At 49.0% G+C, this 20,642-nt stretch overlaps 1 protein-coding gene and 1 long non-coding RNA gene across 3 annotated transcripts in view; one reads left to right on the plus strand and one right to left on the minus strand.

The window, feature by feature from the left end:
- The window catches only part of KDM2B (lysine demethylase 2B), a 115,007-nt gene extending 106,272 nt beyond the window's left edge, over positions 1-8,735 (minus strand). Inside the window, exons 1-4 of one of the 2 annotated variants that reach the window (XM_045777355.2) lie at positions 8,023-8,387; positions 7,213-7,357; positions 4,185-4,263; positions 2,862-2,908 (exon numbers count right to left, since the gene is read on the minus strand). In XM_045777355.2, coding sequence (XP_045633311.2) covers positions 2,862-2,908; positions 4,185-4,263; positions 7,213-7,357; positions 8,023-8,037 — 286 coding nt within the window. In that variant the 5' untranslated portion in view covers positions 8,038-8,387. Of the gene's footprint in view, positions 1-2,861; positions 2,909-4,184; positions 4,264-7,212; positions 7,358-8,022; positions 8,388-8,416 lie in introns of those variants that run through there. The other variant, XM_045777341.2, reaches the window with a different exon arrangement.
- A 26-nt stretch (positions 8,736-8,761) lies between these two features.
- On the plus strand, positions 8,762-17,725 carry LOC148107449 (uncharacterized). Its single transcript, XR_015722333.1, has 3 exons — positions 8,762-9,667; positions 14,678-14,807; positions 17,499-17,725. It is a non-coding gene; the product is annotated as an uncharacterized LOC148107449 (long non-coding RNA).
- Positions 17,726-20,642: the final 2,917 nt, after the last annotated feature.

Below are 20,642 nucleotides of genomic sequence, written 5' to 3' on the forward strand. Positions count from 1 at the left end.
TCCCCATCTTTGCCACCCCATGGGGAGAAGCTTGCCCAAGAATGAAGCAGAAAGGAAAAACAAGCGTCAACCTCTCGAGATCTTCTTGGAACACCTAGACCAAGAGGTATCTGAAGGCCACACCCTAAACTTAGCATGTAAGCCAGTGAGTTCTGTTTTGCTTAGGCCAGCTTGAGTTACATTTGCCATTTATGCCACTAGGAAGTATGTGCCCTTTCGCTGCTCCCCAGAAGCCTGTGTGTACTCTCAGAGACTAGAATGGGCATAATAATGCCCCATGCTAACTGCATCCCTCCAGATACCAGAACACACTGTAGCTTTACAAACCACTTCAATACCCATCAATTCATTTGATCATCACAGAAATGCCAAGAGAGATAGGGCATTGATTAAGCGGCTTGCCCCAAATCAGTCAACTGGCAGAGCTGGCCCTCAGACTCAGGTTGTCCAGCAGCAAAGGCGCTGGGGCAGGGCTGAGGCACTGGAATGGATCGTTGTGCCAAGACTTAATTTTGGGAGTCCATCGTCCCATCTTCTGCACACTGTTGGAAAGTCTGCCTTCTGCTCTGATGTTCGCCTCCTTCAGCATTTCTAGGATCCAGCTTAAAAAAAAATGTATCTCCTGAGCAAGTCCTCGCCAATTAACTGAGATTCCCTACCTATCATCAGCACCATCTCCTTGTAGCCAATGGGTCCTCCCTTCTGAGTAGCTGTTCACACACTTTGGGGTCAATTATTCTGGCTGGAATATCTGACACAACCACGGGTCAGCTGTCTCCATTCACACAGCCACCAAAGTCGGCTTTGATGACGCTTAAATCTATCACACCACTTCAGGCCCACGAGGACGGAGATCGTCAAAAAGACAGGCAGTAACAAGTTCTGGCGAGGATGTGGAGAAATGGGAGCCCCCGTACATCGCTAATGGGAATACAAAATGGCCGGCTGCTTTGAAGAAGTCTGGCAGTTCCTCAGGTTAAATATAGTTACCATATGACCCAGTTACCTAGGTATAGACCCAAGAGAAATGAAAACGTATATCACAAAAACTCATACATCAGTATTCACGGCAGCATTATTTTTAACAGATGACGAACAGAAACAACCTAAACGTCCATCACCTGACGAACGGATAAACAAGATGTGGTCTGTGCACGTCCAGTGGAATCTTATTCATCCATAGCAGAAAATAAGGCACAGGCCCCGGTTTTAACACGGATGAACTTCAAAAACAGGATGCTGAGTGAGAGGAGCCAGTCACAAAGCCACCTGGTATGTGAGTCCACTTACACGAAACGTCCAGAATAGACAAACCCACAGTCGCAAAGATCACATCCCTGGTGGTCAGGGGTTGACCTTGCAGGTGATCCACGTTCTGAAACTACATCACGCTGACGGCTGCACTGCACTGTGAATGTACTCAAAGCACGGAACTGTACACGTGAAAATGGCTAAGTAGTGAGTTGTATGGTGTATGAATTTTAAGTCAATTAACCAAAATATTTTTCACTCTCTCCCAAAGAAAATGATCACCATAGCTACCCTCTTTGCCCTACTTTAAAACTCCCCAGTGGTTTCCCATCACACTAGGAGTCAAACCCAAACTCCCTGCCAGGGCCTATAAGGCCCTACCTGGCCCTGGCCCTGTGACCTCTCCCCTCTCCTTCTTCATTCCCCCTTACTCCTTCTACTCCTCCCCTACCTCCTGGCCTTTGACCTGGCCTGTCCCTCAATCTGGTATGTTCTTTCCCACAGCTGGCTTCTCATCAGTCAAGTCTCTGTCCAAACGTACACACACACACACACACACACACACACACCCCAGGCCCTCTCTGACCACCCCATCTAAGATACAGTTCCCAGGAGTGCCTGGGTGCCTGGGTGCCTCAGTCGGTATCCTGTTAAGCATCTACTCCTGATTTTGGCTCAGGTCATGATCTCAGGGTAATGAGATAGAGCCCTGAGTAGGGCTCTGCCCTGGCCGTGGAGCGTGCTTAAGAGTCTCTCTCTCCCTCTCCCTCTGCCCCTCCCCCACCATTGTGTGTGCACACACACACCCCCGTGCCCCCCCAAAATAAATAAATAAATAATAAAAAATAAAATAAATACAGCTCCCATTACACTCCATCCCAATATCCTGCTTTATTTCTTCATAGGCCTAATCACCTTCCAAAAAGATACAGATTTTTAAAAACTGTTTACTTCTTTATTGTGTGTCATTCCAAGCAAGAGGAGGGGGATCTTGTCTGTCCTGTTCACAGCTCTGAACTTGCCCGCCACATAGGAGCTAACCGAGAAACACCTCTGGGAAGAATGGATTTATTGAAGGACTTCCGTAACATCTGAAATGCCACCTGCTACTTGGTCAGGTGTCTGGAGCATGAAGTGATCAGCTATGCTCTGCGTTGCTCAGTGAGTTAATAAGCATTTGCTGGGCACTCAGTAGCAAACCCCACCCTAGACCTGTCTAGAACCCTGAGGAAGCAGGAAGAATGATCCCTCCCCTCGGAAGTCTAAAAGTCTTTGAGGGGTCACAAAGCACCCAGTGTTTACCCAGCAACCCACAAACAAACGCAAAGGAGAGATCTTAGACTGTGTTGCTCATGGAGGCTAGGGTCCAAGTCGGCCTCATAAAACTGAGCGCTGGCAAACACCCTTACCTACAGCTTCTAATGACTCTGCAATCTGACCTGTTCTGCAGAATGAGACGGTTGCACCTCACACCTGCTCCTGCCTCTTCCCACTGGTACTTTCTTTTCAGAGGCAGTTAAAAATCTAAACAGGTGGGTGGTGAAGACCTCCTGCCCCTTGTCCTCCCTACTTTTGGCATCTCTGAGCTGCACACACAGCAAGCAACTTACCCACCAGTAGTTTGACATCTCGGACTGTGAAATCAGGGTCAGGCATCCTGGAAAAAGAGGAGTACAGGCATTTGCTGAGAAGCCAGAATCAACAGAATGTGACCCAACTCTGGGGGCAGGGGAGGGCCATTTTTCTAAGAGGGTTCCTTTGCTCTCAGTTTGGGAACCCAAAATGAGATAATCCAGAGGGAGAGTGATAGACCCATCAATGCCCCAAGGGAGGGTCCCTCTCCAACCATTGAGCCCTTTCCTCACCCCAGTAGGCAAACCAACCCCCTCACTCTCCCCAATATGAACTCAGCACTGCTGCAGGAAAGATGGGACACCCACTATCCACCCCAATTTTCAGGGGAAGACTGAATCGTGGTGTTGAGGGTAAGTCCCAGCTGGGCATTTGAACACCTGCTTTCTTTTAGGGTAGACAGCTCTCTCTTTGTCTCTTCCTCTAGCAAATACTCTCCATAAAAGGAGTTGTATGGAGGGTTGCAGGGATCCCTTTAAGTTTCAAGGGGAAAAAAAAGACACACATCATTCCAATTCCAGGGATTTGGTAACACCAACCGTAATGACTGTGGTGACCTACACTATTAATTAACAGTGATGTCAAAGGTTTGATTTCTACCCTAGGAATGAGACTCTTGAGCAAGCCTGGCAGTAGAGGCTGGAGACAGGCAAGCTGGGATGATACCAGCAGCCTCCTCTCCACCCCTGCCCAAGGGGCGGAAACCTGTTCTTCCAGCCTTCCTCCCGGATCTCTCCCCCACCCCACCTGGAGCTCTGACAGATCTCTAAGAGAATGTAAACCAAACAAGACACAGTGGGGGAGGCAGGTGCTGGGGCAGGCAAAGAAAGAGAAGACTTGGAGGCTAGCATCCTAGGAAACATGCCCTCCACAGAAAAGAGCCAATTTCCCACACAGTGGGAGTCTGAGTAGAAAAATATGTATCTAGGTGCCCTGCCTCTGGGCTTAGAGACGGGCCAATCCCTTCACAGCTCAGGCCCTGCCTCAGTTTCCTAAGTTGGGAGGGGTGCACAACTCTCCTTAGGAAGTCATTGCACCAAACTGGGGTGGGTCAGGGAAAGAAATCAACACTGTTTTAGTACCCTCTGTCCTCTCTGCCCAAATTCTCTGAGAAAGACCAATCTTTCGAGAGTTCTTCCCCTTTGTCAGGCCTTGAACAAAGAGATATTATCCCTGGATAATGAAGAAAGATCCTTCTCTGTGATGAGAGGTGGGGAAAAGGGTAGAAGCAATCTATCCCAAACTGTCAACTACGTTAGGGAGAGAGGCATGGGAAGAAGCAATTCGTTTCGGCAACTTACTTAATCCCCAGTCCATCCTTTTCTCGAAATATCAGGGGAACCCTGAGAGCTTCTCTCTGCACGTACTCATAGTTGAAATCTGTTTGGATATTGGAATTCAAACAGGTCAGTTAAGTCATGAAGGAGCAGATGCGCCACGATCCATCGGTCGGAGGAGAGCGCACAGTTATACCAGATGCAGGCCCCAGCTCCAGAGCAAGAGCTCCCTGTCCAATGACAAGGAGATGCAGCAGGCCGAGTCCGTGCCGACTATCAGCTCCTCTGCCCACTCAGTCATTCCCTGCATGCCCCACGGGTCAGAACTTGTCAATGAACAGCCCAAGGCCAGGGAGGGTGGGGAGGGAGACTCATGAAAGAGCCCGGCACAGAAAAGGCCCCAGCCACGGCTGAGAAAGAGGGACAGAGAAACGCACCCCAAGCTGAGCTCAGAAAGTAAAGGCAGTGCAGAACTGAAGAATACCACCTGGGAGGATCTGAAGCCCCAGAGAGGAGGCTGGGAGGAGGGTTCTCATTGTAGCTGAGCATCGGGGAAGATCTTATTGTAATATCCTGCATAGTGAAGGGGAGGGGGGAAAAAGCTGGTTTCCCTGGAAACTGTGTATTTGGTGCCAAAATAACTAGAGAACTGGGCACAGCTTTGTTGTCTTACTAGTGTAATTCTGCTCCAGCGACTGCCATCCTCATTTCCCCTGGATAACTGACCGGGACACTCCCACCTCCCCCAGGTGAAGGCGGTGTGAAGGGGGCACAGTGAGGCCCAAAGCAAATTCACAAGGTAGTGCTCCATCTCGGGTTTGTCTAGTGTAGACCCCCAAACCCCTTCTCGAAAGCACTGGAGAATGAAAGAGGCCTTCGTTTCTATGTTCCTCGAGTTCCAAAACCAGGGGATCTGACCCAACCTTACCCCTAAATATGGAGTTGAGGGAGGCTGAGATAAACCATCACATCCCCAAATCTTCAGGTGAGCCAAAGCAATCCACAAGGCCACAAGCCCTCCCTGGCCAGCCGGAGGAGAGATAGGAGGGACCACAGGCCCAGGGAAACAGTTCACCAGGGCAGCTTGGTGGGGGAGGAGGCCAGGCAACTTTGCTCAGAGCAGAGGAAGAGAACAAAACCAGAGCTGGGGAAAGCCCTGACCTTAGCAGCTCAGATCCCCAGGGGCTCACAGTGAATGGGGATTCCTAAGGATTTAAAGGCAGAGAAGTTTAAGAAGCTTCTATTTTGAATCCAGGCTCAGGGCTCCTTCTGTTTCTCAGCTCCTCCCTCGAAGTTTTGGGGCCAGATCTGAATTAACTACCAAATCGCTAGGACCCTCTCCTTTGAAAAGAGCCCAGACAGCAGATTTAAGGGCTCTCCCTAGCTGGAATCCACCCCCTATACACCCACACCCACACCCACACCCCTAGCCTGCCCCCCACCCCCACTCTCCTCAGCTTCAACTTCCTCAAATGAGCTTGAGAAAACACTCAGATCTTGGGCTGGGAATTCCTCACAAATGACTAGGAAGGGGTTTCATGTTGTTTTCTCATAGGATCCACCAAACTCAGGAAAATGGGAAAGAAACGAACGGAATTAAAATCCCATTAGTGCTAAGGAAATTTAAATGTAGTTGAGACTAACCCCCCAGACTATCTGCCTGCAGACAGTGCAATGCTCTTAAGACCTGGCAGGCTGGAAGAAATTTCTTCTTCCCTCCCCCAACAACTACCCCCTACCACTGAAGCCCAACACTCCAGGAAGCAGTGGGCACAAAAGACTAGCTTCAAAAATGCAAAAACAGGACTGTCTCTTCTGGGAGCTAACCTACAGCCCCAGCCACTCAACCAGAACCTGGAGGGGAAGGCACTGCCCCTGTTATCAGCTCACTGAGGGATGGAACGTTTTCCAAGGGGAACATGGGGAGTCAACGAAATGAAAACGGTGTATTATAAAGGATACTTGAATATCTAAGAGGGAAAAAAACCAACTTAGAAACCCCAGAGAGCACAGGGAAATTCCTAGTAGGCAGGGGCATCTCCAAAACCCCAAACCCATAGGCAGAACCACAGGTCACACAGGGCCTCTGGAGGCCTCAGACCCAAGCTAGAACATCACCCCACTGTCGGCAGGACACCACCAGACACCTTCCTAATACTAGGGGCAGGGAGAAACTCAGGGCCTGAAGGTCTCAGACTGGGATGGCACCCCAAAACCCCAGAGGCTTCTCCAACTTCTCTAAACTGGCAGCGCCTACAAGGGACAGAGCTCTCAAGGTCTCAGGCTGAGAAGAGACTTTGTTCCCCAGAAGGGTATCCTACAACTTCACTTCAAACTACAAGGGTCAGGGATCTCAGCCTGAAGCCTCAGGGTGCAAAACTCTCTTACCCCCAGTCCTTACTTCAAACTGTCAAAGCTGAAGGGCCAGAGGCCTCCGGCATAAGTGGGGGCTCCATCCAACAGCTCTGAACTCATCCGGCCCCTGCTCAAATCTGGCAGAGACCAGAAGGTTATGGGGTTCCGCAGACCCCAAGAGCTGAGAAGGCATCATTCAGTAACCCGAGCATCCCCAGCACCAGCTCCTAACTGGCAGGGCCCGAAATGGGACGGGGTTTGGGAGGCTTCTGGCCTACGGGGGTCCTCATCCCAATGCCCCAGGGGCACCCCAGCCCCTCTCCCAGTCACGCAGCCGCACCTCAAGCAGCACAAGGAGCTGGGCTGGCTCTGGGAGGGGTAGAATGCCGCGCACCCGCCCTCCCTCGGTCCACCCGTCAGTCCCCAGGTCCCTCAGACCTCCGGTCCCCTGGCTCTGCCCACCCTGGGGCCGGCTGTGGGCGCGGGCCGGGTTTAGGCCCACGCCCGGCCCCCGTTCCCGCCTGCCCTCCTCCTTCGCCACCCCACCCCACCCCCCCAGTGCTCGGCCTCGTTTCGTCACCGGATCCCCTGGAATGGGGGACGCGGGCGCGAAATACGAACCCAGCCACCGGCAGCTCCCTCCCCACGTGCGCTCGGCCCGCGGCGCGGAGGGCGGCCCGAGGAGGGGGCGCCTCACCTTTGCCCTCCATGGCGTGCACGAAGTCCCCCTGGTACAGCTGACTGCGCAGCTTCTCCTCCAGGCTGAAGCCGCGGACGCTGACGATCTCCTCCACGTCCGACAAGTCCTCGTTCTCGTCGTATCTCTGGCGGTCAATCGGACGCTGCGGGGACCCAAACCAGAGAGCCCGAGGCATTATTGGGGGAACTGGGGGTCGCCTTTTACCCTAGGCCCAGCTCAAGCAGGTGCAGGAGTCGCGCGCCCACCGCACCCCACCATTGCGACCCGAGGAACTTTGCGCAAATGCCAAAGATGCTGAAAATCGGGATAACGAGAGGGGCCCGCACCCTCGGGGTCCGGCTGTGCCCTACACAGGACACTCCCCTCCTGCATCTTTGGAGGCCGTGGAAAGGACATCGGGGGGGCTCTCCCTTGCCCCCCACCCCCGACAGGTATTGAGTTTTGCCCACTCGGCCGGGAGCCTGGTTATGTAACCCGCGAAGGGGGCTCCGCGCACGGGCTGGCGGGGCATTTGTAGGCCCCGGGAGGAGCCGCCGCAGCGCCCTGCTCGGCGCTAACAGCAGCCCGGGCGGCCGCGGCGGCAGAGCTGGGAAGCCGGAACCAGGGGCCGGCGGCATTTCTAAGACTGGAGCCGCCCCCGAGCTACTCGGGAAGCTGGAAAGCTGAAATGGAAGGGCTGAGACCCCAGCCGCCCCCGCCGACCGCCCGCCAATGCTAGAAGAAGAGGTGGAGGGGGAGGTCGGGGCTTGGGAGGGGGAGAGGCAGACGGCCCGCCACAAAGCTCCCATCGGAGACCCCAAAACGCACCAGCAGCTGCCTCATCTCCCCACAAGCGCGCGCGCACACTCACTTCCTAAGGAGACTCCCCCACCACTCCCCGCATCCCCTGCCTCCTCCCTCAACCGCCCAGCGCCGGGCCCTGCAGCCCCCCAGATTCCGGGCGAACCCCGAGCCCGCTCAGCCTCTCTCCACGCCTTTCCCCGCTACCACCTCCCCACTTAAGTGTCTGAGACTCTGAGCCTCACAAGGGACTGGAGGAGTAAGCTGCTTGCTTCCTTTTGCATGCAATTTATTATATTTTTTCCGGTCCTCTTGCAAAATACAGAAAAGGAAAGAAAAGGCAGCAAGAAACAACAACAACAAAAAAAATATATCTATCATTACCAGATACAGATTTGGAAAAAAAAAAAAAGCTACACACCAATCTTCTTCCAGAGTCTTTCTCTGCCTCCATTTTTTTAGGAGAGTTCACCAATTAATTGTCAACACTCCTGCCCCCTGCATTTTGGCGGAGGGGGGAAGGAGGGAAGACCAAAGAAAACAAACCAAAAAATAAATAAATAAAGCAAGCCACAGCCGAGATCTACAAAGTTTTGCACCAACACTTAAGCAGATCCGTTTGCAAAGTCCTAGGAAACCATTTTCAGCAGTTGTGGGGGGGGAGGCGTCGACGTCATAATCCCCGGAACGTAAACATTGTTGCCGATCGCGCTCTGAGCCCGCGGCCCGGCTAGTGGAGGGGGCACTCGGCCCGGGATGGGGGGGGCGGGGGCGGCTGCCCGAGGAGGTGTGGGGCGGGGAGGGCGCCCGGGAGGGACCGGGCGCCGTTAGCGCCCTGGCATCGCTGTTTTGTTGTTGGGTCACGAGTGCGCCTTGCACGCAGGCGCCGCCGCCGCCCGGGAGTTGTGCGCAGAGCTGACTTTTGGAGGGCTGAGTTGCAGGCGGCGGGCGCATCCCGGAGATGGCGGGGCAGGGAGGGAGGGAAGGAGGAGGGGGCGGGGAGGGAGGTGCAGATTTGCACGGCTGGCCTCAGCGGGAGGCGCGGAAATGCAAGCCGAGCCTGCTGGCTAGAAAGCCCCCGAGGCCTGGCACCCCCAAAAACGACCCCCCACCTCAATCCCTGCCCCCATTGCCCACGGGCCACCCCTCTTCCTCTTCCTTCATCCACCCCACCCCATTACCTACGTGGCCGACCCAAATTCAAAGCGCTTTGTATATATAATTTTTTTTTTATTTTCTGCTGCATGTCTTGTTTTTTTGGGGGGGGCAATACTCTCCAGACCCCCATATGAGGACCTGCCAAATGGAGGAGGCATTTGGGGGCTCAGAAAGAAATTAGCGCAGCTCCATACCTGTACGGACTGCATAACTTTCAAACTCCCGGACTCAAAGATATGGACCCACACACGCAGGTACAGGAAATACAGCCAGACCAGAGCCTTTTCAGACCAGAGCCTTTTCAGACCCGAGCTGACCGGAAGACGTTGCCTTTCATTCATTCATCCTGCCCGCGTCTGTGGAGTCCTTTACTAGGCGACGAGCCCTGGAACAGAAGTTGGACAGTTTTTAAAGGTCCCTGCGCTCGCCAAGAGAACGAAATAGATGCTCAGGAGTGAAATACCGAGAGAATCGGATCTGGCGCCTCCTAACGCAGCTGGCAAGCAGGCGAAGGGTAAGCCCTTATTGGCCGTTTATAGGAGAAAAGTCGGTGGAAAGGTGCAAGGCGCTCTGGGATGGGGCTCGGGGCACTTTGATGGCGCCCCTTGATGAGTCTTGGAGGAATTTTTGACAGAAGCGCAGGCTCTCTCTTGCTTTCCCTCAGTGTACCTGGTTGGCTGTGACCACCCCCAGAAGTGGAATCCTAAAGGTGCCGTCCTGTAATTCCATTATGAACAACAGTCAGGTCAACTTTGATTATGGGAAAAGCTGGCCCTGAACATTTCCTCCAGTCCAACTGGGCCTGCTCTTTGGGGAAACGATCAGGAGGGGATGAGACAGGACACAGCTCCAGTAAAGGAACATAGATGCTCAGAGCAGTCTTCGCCAAAAAAAACTTAACATATTTTTATTTCTGCCATCAAACGTGTAGGATAGTTGAGGCGGGTCGTGTTGCGGATAGAGAAACCGAGGCTTAGAGACATGATCAGTCGGGGTGATTCCTCTGCACCAAGCCAATATCCTCCCTAGGCAACACTCCACTCAGATGGGTGGAGAAGAAGTGGCTTCCCCATCAGAGATCAGATATGAACCATCAGCTCTGTAATGGTCACCCTAAGAGACAGCTTCCCCCTCACTCACCTTCAAGTTTCCTGTCCTGTCTTTCTGTATTCTTTTCTACCCACCCCTAAAAACTGTTCTTTGAAGTTTGTTTTAACCCCAGTCCACTAGATGGCAAATATCAAAATTTATTTCCAAACTGAAATAGCCCAGGTTAGCTTGGTGGGAATGAGAAGGGTTTTGCCCTCAGCTTCTGTCAAGAACCGGGGGCCAACTTATTTGCTCCTCTCTCTTCTCAGAAGACCCCTTGAAGGGTAATAGTCTTGTTATTCCTCATGTTACAAATAAGGAAACTGAGTCTCAGAAAGGCAAAGCCATTCACCCAAGGCCACAAGCTTGTAAGTGTAGTTGCCAGGGCTCAAACTGGAGCCTGGTTCCGCCATCACAGGCCTTTCTGGATACTGACCACCTTCCTTGTTCCCACATAATGAAATGAACATATTCAAAGGAGGGTGTCTGGGCTGGAAGGGTCATGAAAAGAAAGTTAAGTGCAATAAGGCAAAACCAAAATAGAATGCTTGATCCTAATTCTCCTTTCCTCCCAGAGACCCTCTCTCCCCCATGTGGCCTCACAGTGTCCCCAAAGGCTGGTGTCAGGAAAAGATCTGATGGCAAGAACCTCAGTGCAAAACGAGTTAAGTCCATATATCACCCCAATGGTGAGTTCCTGGCCTGTCAGAGTGGGAAGGGGTTGTGTAGTCACCTAATTTAATCCCTTCCCTTTACAAACAGTGAGGAAACAACAGACCAGAGAGAAGAATGGGCCAAACCGGGGGGGGGGGGGGGGGGGGGAGTTTGTTCCCCTCAGTCTCCCCCAGAATGCCTACCCTACCGCCTGGTCCTAACTGGTCACTCAATAAATGTTGGGCCCTTGATGGATCACCTTCCCCAGCGATATTTGCATTTTCCCTTTATCAGTAATTGGCAGATGAAAGGCTTTGTCCTCCTGTTGAAAGAATTCCAGGCATTTGCTCAAAGTGGGGGGAGGAGGTTATTTTGGGCCAAAGGGGGAAGGGCCAAGACCCTTGAGCTCCTAGTATTGGCTAATTGTCCCAGAGGAGTGGGCAGTAGGTGAGAGAGGGGAGGGAGGATTAAGGTGCTTCTCCAAGAGGGGTACTATTTCTTGTAGGAAAAAAAAAAATATCAGGCCAGTAGTATTTGAAACTTAGTAATAATGACTTCCAGGACCCTCCTTCTCATTCTTACAAAAGACCAGTCAAATCCTGGCTGTGTTGGCCCCATTCATTCATTTCTTCATTCATCAAAGGTTGATTGAGTAGCTCTGTGCTTTAAGACAGAGGGGATACAGAAGAACCAGCTCTGATTGTAGACATACTCCAGCCTGGACAGGGAGTGGACAGACAACTCCCAAGGGTGTTAGGAATCCCCAAGATTTTAAAAACTGTTAGAAACTGAAGCTGTTCTCATACTCATACATAATTATAAGAGCTCCTGATTTTTTTAGTGCTTACTATGTCTTTAAGCAAAGCTACTTAATGTTTGTTATTTCCTCGAATCTTCCCCAAAGCCCTAATGAGGGAGGGTCTATAATTCCCCACCTCTGTGGCTTATCATGCTCAAAGAGAGGTCACGTTACTTTACTATTTTACAGCTGTAAAATAACAGAGACAGGATTTGCACCCAGGGCTTGTAGGAATCCGGAGCTCACGGGCTTTACCACTCACTGTGCCTCCCTGTGGGGAGCTCTCCCCTAGGACACAGTCATGGAAGTATCCTATGTCCCCGCTGTCCACATGTGGCTGTTGAGCACTTGAAATGTGGGTAGTGAGATCAAGGAAATGAATGTTAAATTTTATTTAATTTTAATTAAAATTTAAATAGGTGTATGTTAGTGTCTAGGTTATTGGACAGTGGAACCTTACAGGGTTTTCCAGAATTTGTCTTAACTTACCTACCAGACTACATATATCTCAGAGTCTGATTTGGCACTGTGTCTCTATAATCAACCTTGTGGAAATATTTGTGGAATGAACGAAGAGACCCTGAGAAAATGAAGTATTGGAATGATGAGCGGGGGAAGGGGACAGGGATTGTCTGCAAAGGTTTCCTTGAAGGGCCATCTGGTAGTACAATGTGAATGTTTGGAGTGTTAGTCCTTAAACCACTTACTCTGAGTGCCTGCCAAGAGCATAGCCCTGTAGGGACCTGGGGATACCGGTTAGATGTAAGACTGTCCCAGCTGCCCAGATCTGACAAATACACTTCTCAAGGACAGATAATTGGTGATGGGGCAGGAAGCCTTAGAAATGGGTAACCACTTCCTGATATATATCCTGCTGATAGACACAAAAACTGAGATGCAATCCATTGTAGCCCTGTTTGCAAGAGAAAAAGACTGAAACGATCCAAAAGTTGGGGAACTGATTACATAATTCTTGGACCATTTGTCCATTGAAATGTTGCCAAATCATCAAGAAGCATAAGGTAGTTCTGTATATACTGACAGGATGATTTCATGATACCCTTAAGTTAACACAAAACAGGGGCACCTGGGTGACTCCGTCAGTTAAGCGTCTGCCTTCAGTTCCGGTCATGATCTCGGGGTCCTGGGACTGAGCCCCGCATCCAGCTCCCTGTTCAGCCGGGAGTCTGCTTCTCCCTCTGTGCCTCCCTCTGCTTATGCTCTCTCTCTCCCAAATAAATAAATAAAATCTAAAAAAAAACAAAACAAAACAAAAAAAAACCACAACACAGAACAAGGTGTGGAATACTTATACTAAATTGTGCTGATCACTTAATCAACCAAAGGGGACAAATTTATATGTGCATTTATTCCTTTGTACGTACAGGATTTTCTTTGGAAAGAAATAGAATCAAAATATGGGGAAAAGAACCAGGAAAAGAAGCAAATGTATTCTTTGGTATGGTGTGACATTTTTTAACACACGTATGCATTAGAGTTGCCTGACGTGGGACATTATAGACTTAATTTCATTTTCTAAGGTGTAGTACCTTTTGAATTTTGTACTGTGTACCTGTATTACCCTAGCCAAACAGGAATTTCATTTTATTCATCCTTTTTAAGGCTATAAAGTTCAAAATCAGGCAAATCTAAACCAACTAAGTACTGTTTAGGTATATATACATAAGAAGTAAGGCTTAAATAAAAGCAAAAGAGTGATTAGCACAACGTGCAGACAGAAGTGACTCCATGCTGAGTCAGAGAATGTGAACAGAGAAAGGTGCTGGTGACTTTTTGTCTCTTCATCTAGATGGTGGGCACCTGAATGTAATTCTTTAAAATGTACTTTAAAATTCTACAAATTCTATTGTACTTACGAAATATTCCACAACTGAAAAATTGTTTTAAAATTGCTTCAGGGGCGCCTGGGTGGCGCAGCGGTTAAGCGTCTGCCTTCGGCTCAGGGCGTGATCCTGGCGTTTCGGGATCGAGTCCCACATCGGGCTCCTCGGCCGGGAGCCTGCTTCTTCCTCTCCCTCTCCCCTGCTGTGTTCCCTCTCGCTGGCTGTCTCTCTGTCACATAAATAAATAAAATCTTAAAAAAAAATAAAATTGCTTCAGGTCTCAGGACTCCGTCGGTAGAGCTCGCAACTCTTGATCTCCAGGTTATTAGTTCGAGCCTCACACTGGGTGTAGAGATGATTTAAAAATAAAATCTTAAAAGAAAAAATTGGCTTAAGTCTTTCTTCCCCATTCCTGTCCACCTGCCCAGTTTCTCTCCTTCACACTCCCAACCACAGAAAACTTGTTAGCATGTCTCTTGGGTATCCTCTCAGACATAGTTATGCATTTACACACGTCTATATATTTTCTATTATGATTATGTCACACAAATATACTCACTGTCCTTTCCTTTCCTTTTTCACTTAATCTGATCTTGGAGATTTTTCCATATACTATCTGTAGAACTGCTTTATTCTAAAATATTAGGTAAGGATGGGATAAATCTGAAAGTCATGATTCAGAAAGAAGTTCAAGATTGGTTAAGAAACAAAAAAGTCAGAATAATGTATATGTTGTGATCCCATTTAAGTGAAGGAGGAGGAGGAGGAGAAAGAGCTTCAGTGGACCAGCAAACCATTATGTTTGATCACTTCTGAGGAGGGAGAAAATTTTGAGGAGGTTATATAGAGACCGTCTCAGGTATTATTTGCCCTTTTAAACTTAACAAATATTTCAAGCATAAAGAAAGGCATCGAAAGTAAATATACCAAATATACGAAGGACTTGTATATTGACCTCCTAGCTTTGCCAAATCCTAGATTTTTTGTCATATTTTGTATTACGTTTGCAATTTAAAAAATACTTTGAGGAACAACAGACCATGCTTTTTTCTGTTAAAGTGATTGGAGTTCCCAAAGACCTTTCTTTTTTTCTTCTTTTTTTTTTTTTTAATTTTAATATTTTACTGGTCCTGTGTAGATGGAAGTATCAGAGTTCGAAAGTGCAGCTTACATACAGCCTGTCTGGCTTCAGGCATTTGGGGAAGACTTTGGGTCTAAAGTTCTGCATCTTCCCGTGCTGGGATCCGAAGGAAACTTGGAAATAACAGGTGAGTTAATTAAGGGGTTAACTCCAGGAGGAGAGTCATAAAAGTTCAAAGATACTTTCAAAACTTGCATCTTTCGATTGATGGACAAGTGTACGAGCCAATGGAAATCAAAACCCAGGCATTACTTCATCATGCTAAATTGTCATTGGCTGCTGGTCCTTGAGGGCCCGACAGCAGGGCTGGCAGTTAACCCTTTCAGGAACGATTTTGCCCTTAACAATTTTATTTTGAAAGATGAGGTAGGAACAGATGAAAAGCCTGAAAGGTCCTCAGACCTTCAAGCGTCACCTTTGGATCTCACCCCAGCAGGTAGAGTTTCGCCGCACAAAGGAACACCCCAGAGACAAATTTCCTGGAGAAAAAGTTTTGAACTTTTAAAATGGGGAATCAGCCGACGTTGCTTAGTGAGAGGGGAGGGGAGGGGAGAAGTTTGATTCACTTTTTGTGCTGTCAGAACAGAGACCAGTGTTGGAGCCGATTCCATTAATCTTGCAAAGCAATCAGTCACTGAGAGGATTGAATTGCATTTCCTGCCCCAAAGATGTAGAGACCGATGACCTTTGCAGCAGCCCTCAGACCCCCAGTTCACAGATGGAGAGAGGATGTGTCAGCATTTACTTTCGGGTCTCACCCTGCCCTTTGTTCAAAATTCAAACCTTTTGTGTTGAGGCTGCTGCGGGCCTTTTTGTCGTTGTTGATGCTGCCGATTTTTTTTTTTAAACCTCCCACGTCTTGCAACTTCTGAGAATCAAACTCTCTATGTAGTAGAAGATAATATCTGGAAGCACCCCCCCTCCCCCCAGAGGGAACCAGAATAGACACGAGGGAGTTTTAAGGGAGGCCACTGGGCCTTTTGGCTTTCATTACTGCCCCTGCCTGGGCTCCCTGCGTGCTACAGGCTGAACTGGAGGGAGCCAGACGCTCTGCCAGAGTTAACAATGATGCCTCCTGTGGACATGGCTCTGTTACCAAAAAGCTTTCACACGCAGTACCACAGGTAAAAAGGAACTGCTAGAACACAGGCATCTACGTAAAGGAACATTCTTAATTCCCAGATCTGGTGAGCTCTCCGACCTTGGACAAGGTGCCCACACTGAGCCTCAGTTAATCCCATCTGTAAAATGGGGGCCATCATGTCAAACATCTAAGAGTTCTATGAGGATGGAATGAACCAGTGTTCTATAACAGGGTGGTTGGTAAATGCTGTGTGTTGCGTAAAATGAAGTCGACATCCTGGACTTCATAACCTTAACTAGTTCCAGATCTGGGAAATGTTTTCCTCCAAGGGGAAGGCTGCCTAACGGTGGAATATCCCTGCTCTTCTCTCCAACATCGGTTCTCTCCCCAACAACCCTTCAAAGTCTGACAGCGCTCAACTATTTTGAGTTCTTTGAATAAACCTGCTTTCTCTCCTCTAGACTTTTGCATATGCTGATCCTTCCACCCAGAGCAGTGTCTCCTCCCAGCCCTCCTTCTCCATAGCTCTCACCCCCTTGGAATCAGCTTTGATGTCTTCTCTTTCCTACCCCCCTCATAATGCTTATCACATTATCTTATTGCTGCCTGTGCTCTTAGCGCACCAGGAGCCCTGGGAGCGTAGGGACCCTGTGTGCCTCATGGATGTATTTCCTACCTAGCACAGTGCCAGCACCCAGTTTAAAAGTACATGTCTAATGGTACCTGGTGGGCTCAGTCAGCAGACCATGTGACTCTTGATCTCAGGGTGGTGAGTTCAAGCCCTACATTGGGTATGGAGACCACTTAAAAAAAAAAAAATTACCTGTCTAATGAAAGTCCCACATCCCTACTGTGCCTCCCTTGGTCCCCAAATTCCTCACCGTTCCAGAGATCTAGGAGTAACAGTACTGAGATTTTCTCTTTTCCTAGCTAGCCATTATAACATCCTTTGCAGATGGAATCAGTGGCTTTTTAACCCTGGTTGAAATAACCTTCATTAATTGACCAGTTACATATTGAGTGCCTCCTAGATTTATACACAGCACAGCCTTTGTAGGAAAGCCTTCTCTTCACCCCATAACATTTATTCATGGCCATGACTAGACCTTTCCCCCTGGTGAGGCTAGGATATTCTGAAGCGGGATGGATGGTTGGCTTTTACCACCGCCCAAGGAGAGAAATCTCTGAGACCACCCCTTACAAATTGAAAGCAGGTGAGCTTGCCCAGTTTACCCTAGTGCAAAACTCTTTCTCATTCAGAATACTTCTCACAGCTATAATAAAATATTCAAATGTTAACAGTCTATTATCTGGCTCTCTCTTTAAAAGGAAAAGTCCCTGGGGCACCTGGCTAGCTCAGTCAGTAGAGCATGGGACGCTTGATCTCAGGGTCAGGAGTTCGAGCCCCACTTTGGGCTTAGAGATTCCTTAAAAAAAAAAAAAAATTAAAGAAATAAAAGGAAAAGTCCCTGAGGAAACTGACCTTGGGCTTGTTCACTGCTTATGCTCAGCCCCTGGGGCCTGGCTCATAAAATACACTCAACAAACATTTGTCGAATGAATGAATTCCTCAAACTCCCAAATATGTGTATTTTCAGTGTACCTCTCTGGAGAAGATGCAAAGATTCTAAGAGGCCTTCTTAAAGTGCAACAGACAGTGTGATGTGCCTGGGGGAGGTGGTGCTCTACACCTTTCTAGCTCCAAAGCCCAGGCTCTTCCCTACTCTTTCCCAGACTGCATCGCCAGTCCACGAGATCTGCTGGGCAGAAATTGAGTCACCGGGAGGCAGCCAGCTGTCATCGCCCGCAGCTGAGGCCTGTAACCGCGCACGGTGCGTTCTCGCCGCAGATCCCCTTGTCTGGGAGGCCCCTATCTGCATGTGAGCTTGGCTTCCCCGGGCGAGGCAGGGGCTTATCACTGGCCACTTGGGCTCGCAGCTTAATGGCCAGGAGTCCCAAGACCCAGGGCGGAAGGGGGCGGGGCACAGAGCGGGCTGTGGGGGCAGGGCAGGGGCTGGTAGGCCTCTGAGTCAACAGCAGCCCCAGAATGACCTAGCCTGCCTTAGACTTCTGCTCCCGAACTCTGGAATCCATTCGTCAGCCTGAGCCTTGGCATCAGCCTCTGCATCCGCACCTGCCGCAGGGGATCATGCTTAATGTCTGCCCTGGGCAGGGCAAGGACAGGAAAGCATAATTTTGTGAGTCCACCACTCACCTGGGTCAACTTACCCGCCTGCCCGATCGGAAACTCTTCGAAGAAAGTTGGATGCTCCTTTTGTTTACCACAATCCTAGGCACTCAGGAGGCGCACGGCAAGAATAGGAGCCTCAGCCCTTCCAGAGCCCTGACTTCTCAGCCTAGGAGCTGTGCGCCTGTGGGTCAGTGACTTCACCAAGTGAATCTCATTATCATTTCTATGATGGGAAAATAATAGATGTCTGGGAGAAGGAAATGAGACCACAGAAACCCCAGTCATTACGTGCCATAGTTCCCTTTTCTGCTTTCATTTTCTCTGTAGCACCGGTAGCATCTATCATATATTTTATTTATTTATTGTTGTTGTTCTCCTCCCACTAGGATGACAACTCCACCGAGCAGCAATTTTAATCTTTTTTGTCCACCTCTGTAACCCCACACATGTCAAATAGAGCTTGGCCCACGAGGCTCTCAATAAATATTTGTTGAATAAAGGAATGGATGGATGTAAAGTGATTGGAGCTCAGTAAGTGTCCCATAATGGTAGATATTGCTAATTTATTACTATGATTAAGTACTCCGTCTCTGGACTCTAACTGAAAGCAGTATAATTGGGGCAGGAGAAATTTAGCATCATGGTAGGATGTTGGCAGTCTGGCTGAGAAATCCCCTCTGCACCACTTACTAGCTGTGTGATCTGGAACCAGTGAGTTCACTTTTCTAAGGCTGTTTCCTCACCTGTAAAATGGAGGTAACAATAGTGCCTCCCTGGTAGGATGTGAGGCTAGGATAAGATGGTAACTCTAAAGCATTTAGTAGAGTGTCTGACACGTAATAAATGCTCAATGAACAATGATCATCATTACTCATCATAGTAGTACACGAGAGGTGACGTCTAAGTCAATGAAACCATTGCTAAGCACTCAGATATGTCTGGGACCAGCAGGATCAATAAATATTTATTGACCTTCCTCTGTGAGCTCCTTAAGGAAAGAGATTGTGTTTTACATTGTCATGATTTTGGCCTGCAGTGGGTATACTGAGACATGATGGAAAATTCACATTCTGGACTCAAATGTAAGTGAGAGCATGGAAGAGCTACGAGCATATTAATGCCAATGGCCTACTATGTGCCAGGCACAGTTTTGGATGCTGGAGATGCGGCAATAAGCTTAAACAAGCATGGTGGCTACTCCTTTCAGGCTAGTGAAACTCAGCAGAGTTGACAGACTTTGTGCCAGTAGTTGCACAGATAGATGGAACATTGCAGCTAATAAGTGTATCACAACATAGAGGTATATGAGACTCTGGGATGTATAATGTGGGCATGGAGAGGATGGGGTTGATCTGGTCTGGGCTTGAGGAGGAAGTCAGGGAGCGGCTCTCAGCATAGAGCTGAGCACTGCGGAAAGAACAGGTCTTAGCTAGGCTGAGGGTAGGGGAAGTGTTCTCAGCAGAAAAAATAGCAGATGCAAAGGTCTCGTGATGGGGGAGCATATGTGCTAAAGGAACTGAAAGAAGGCCTGAATGACCCCAGTACAGCGAGCTGAGGGCAGGGGCCGAGGGAGAAATAAACTGGAAAAGTAAGTCGGCACTTTGAAAATAAAGTGGGCAATATATGGTGAAGATGAAGGAGTGTGCAACCTGTGATCCCCCAGTTCCAGTTCTAGGAACATTCTAGAGAAACAGCCATGAGTGCACTGGGAGGCATGAACGAGGATGTCAGCTCTCCCTGCATTGTATGCAATCTCAAAAAACGTGAAACAACCCAACTGTTCATCAACAGGAGAATGGAAAAATTGCAGAATATGTTTTCCTCAGAAAACAGTCCGAATCAAAAGTTAGCGTAGTACTGGGACCCCTGGTTAACCGTTTGCCTTCAGCTGGGGACGTGATCTCAGGGATGGAGCCCCACATTGGACTCCCTGCTCAGCGGGGAGCCTACTTCTCCCTCTCCCTCTGCTCATGTGCCGGCTCTCTCTCTCTCAAATAAATAAAAATAAAACTTAAAAAAAAAATAAAAAATAAGACAACTTTGTCAGGACCCCTCTCACTCTTGAGAGCTTTTTCTGTATCTTCACTTAATAAACTTCTATCGCTTTGCTCACAAAATAAATTAATTAAAAATAAATAAATAAATAAATAAAGAGCTCTTCACAATTGCAGCAAATACATATAGCATGGATATATCATTTAAATCGTCTTTTTAAGATTTTTTTAAAAAGATTTTATTTATTTACTTGACAGACAGCGAGAGAGGGAACACAAGCAGGGGCAGAGGGAGAGGGAGAAGCAGGCTTCCCACTGAGCAGGGAGCCTGATGCGGGGCTCCATCCCAGGCCCCTGGGATCATGACCTGAGCCGAAGGCAGATGCTTAACGACTGAGCCATCCAGGCGCCCCTAAGATTTTGTGTATTCATTTTAGAGAGGGAGAGAGAGCACGTATGCACGGGGGCAGGGGGCAGCTGGAGAGGGAGAGAGAGAATCTTAAGCAGGCTCTATGCCCAGCACAGAGCCCAATGCAGGGCTCAATCTCACCACCCTGAGCCAAAATCAAGAGTGGGATGGATGCTTAACCAACTGAGCCACCCAGGTGCTGTAAAGATTTTATTTTTAAGTAATCCCTACACACAGCATGGGGCTTGAACCCACAGCCCTGAGATCAAGAGTCTCACACTCTA

Source organism: Ursus americanus, chromosome 30 (genome assembly GCF_024610735.1).
Source record: "Ursus americanus isolate L20-20 chromosome 30, mUrsAme1.1.p, whole genome shotgun sequence".
NCBI lineage: Eukaryota > Metazoa > Chordata > Mammalia > Carnivora > Ursidae > Ursus > Ursus americanus.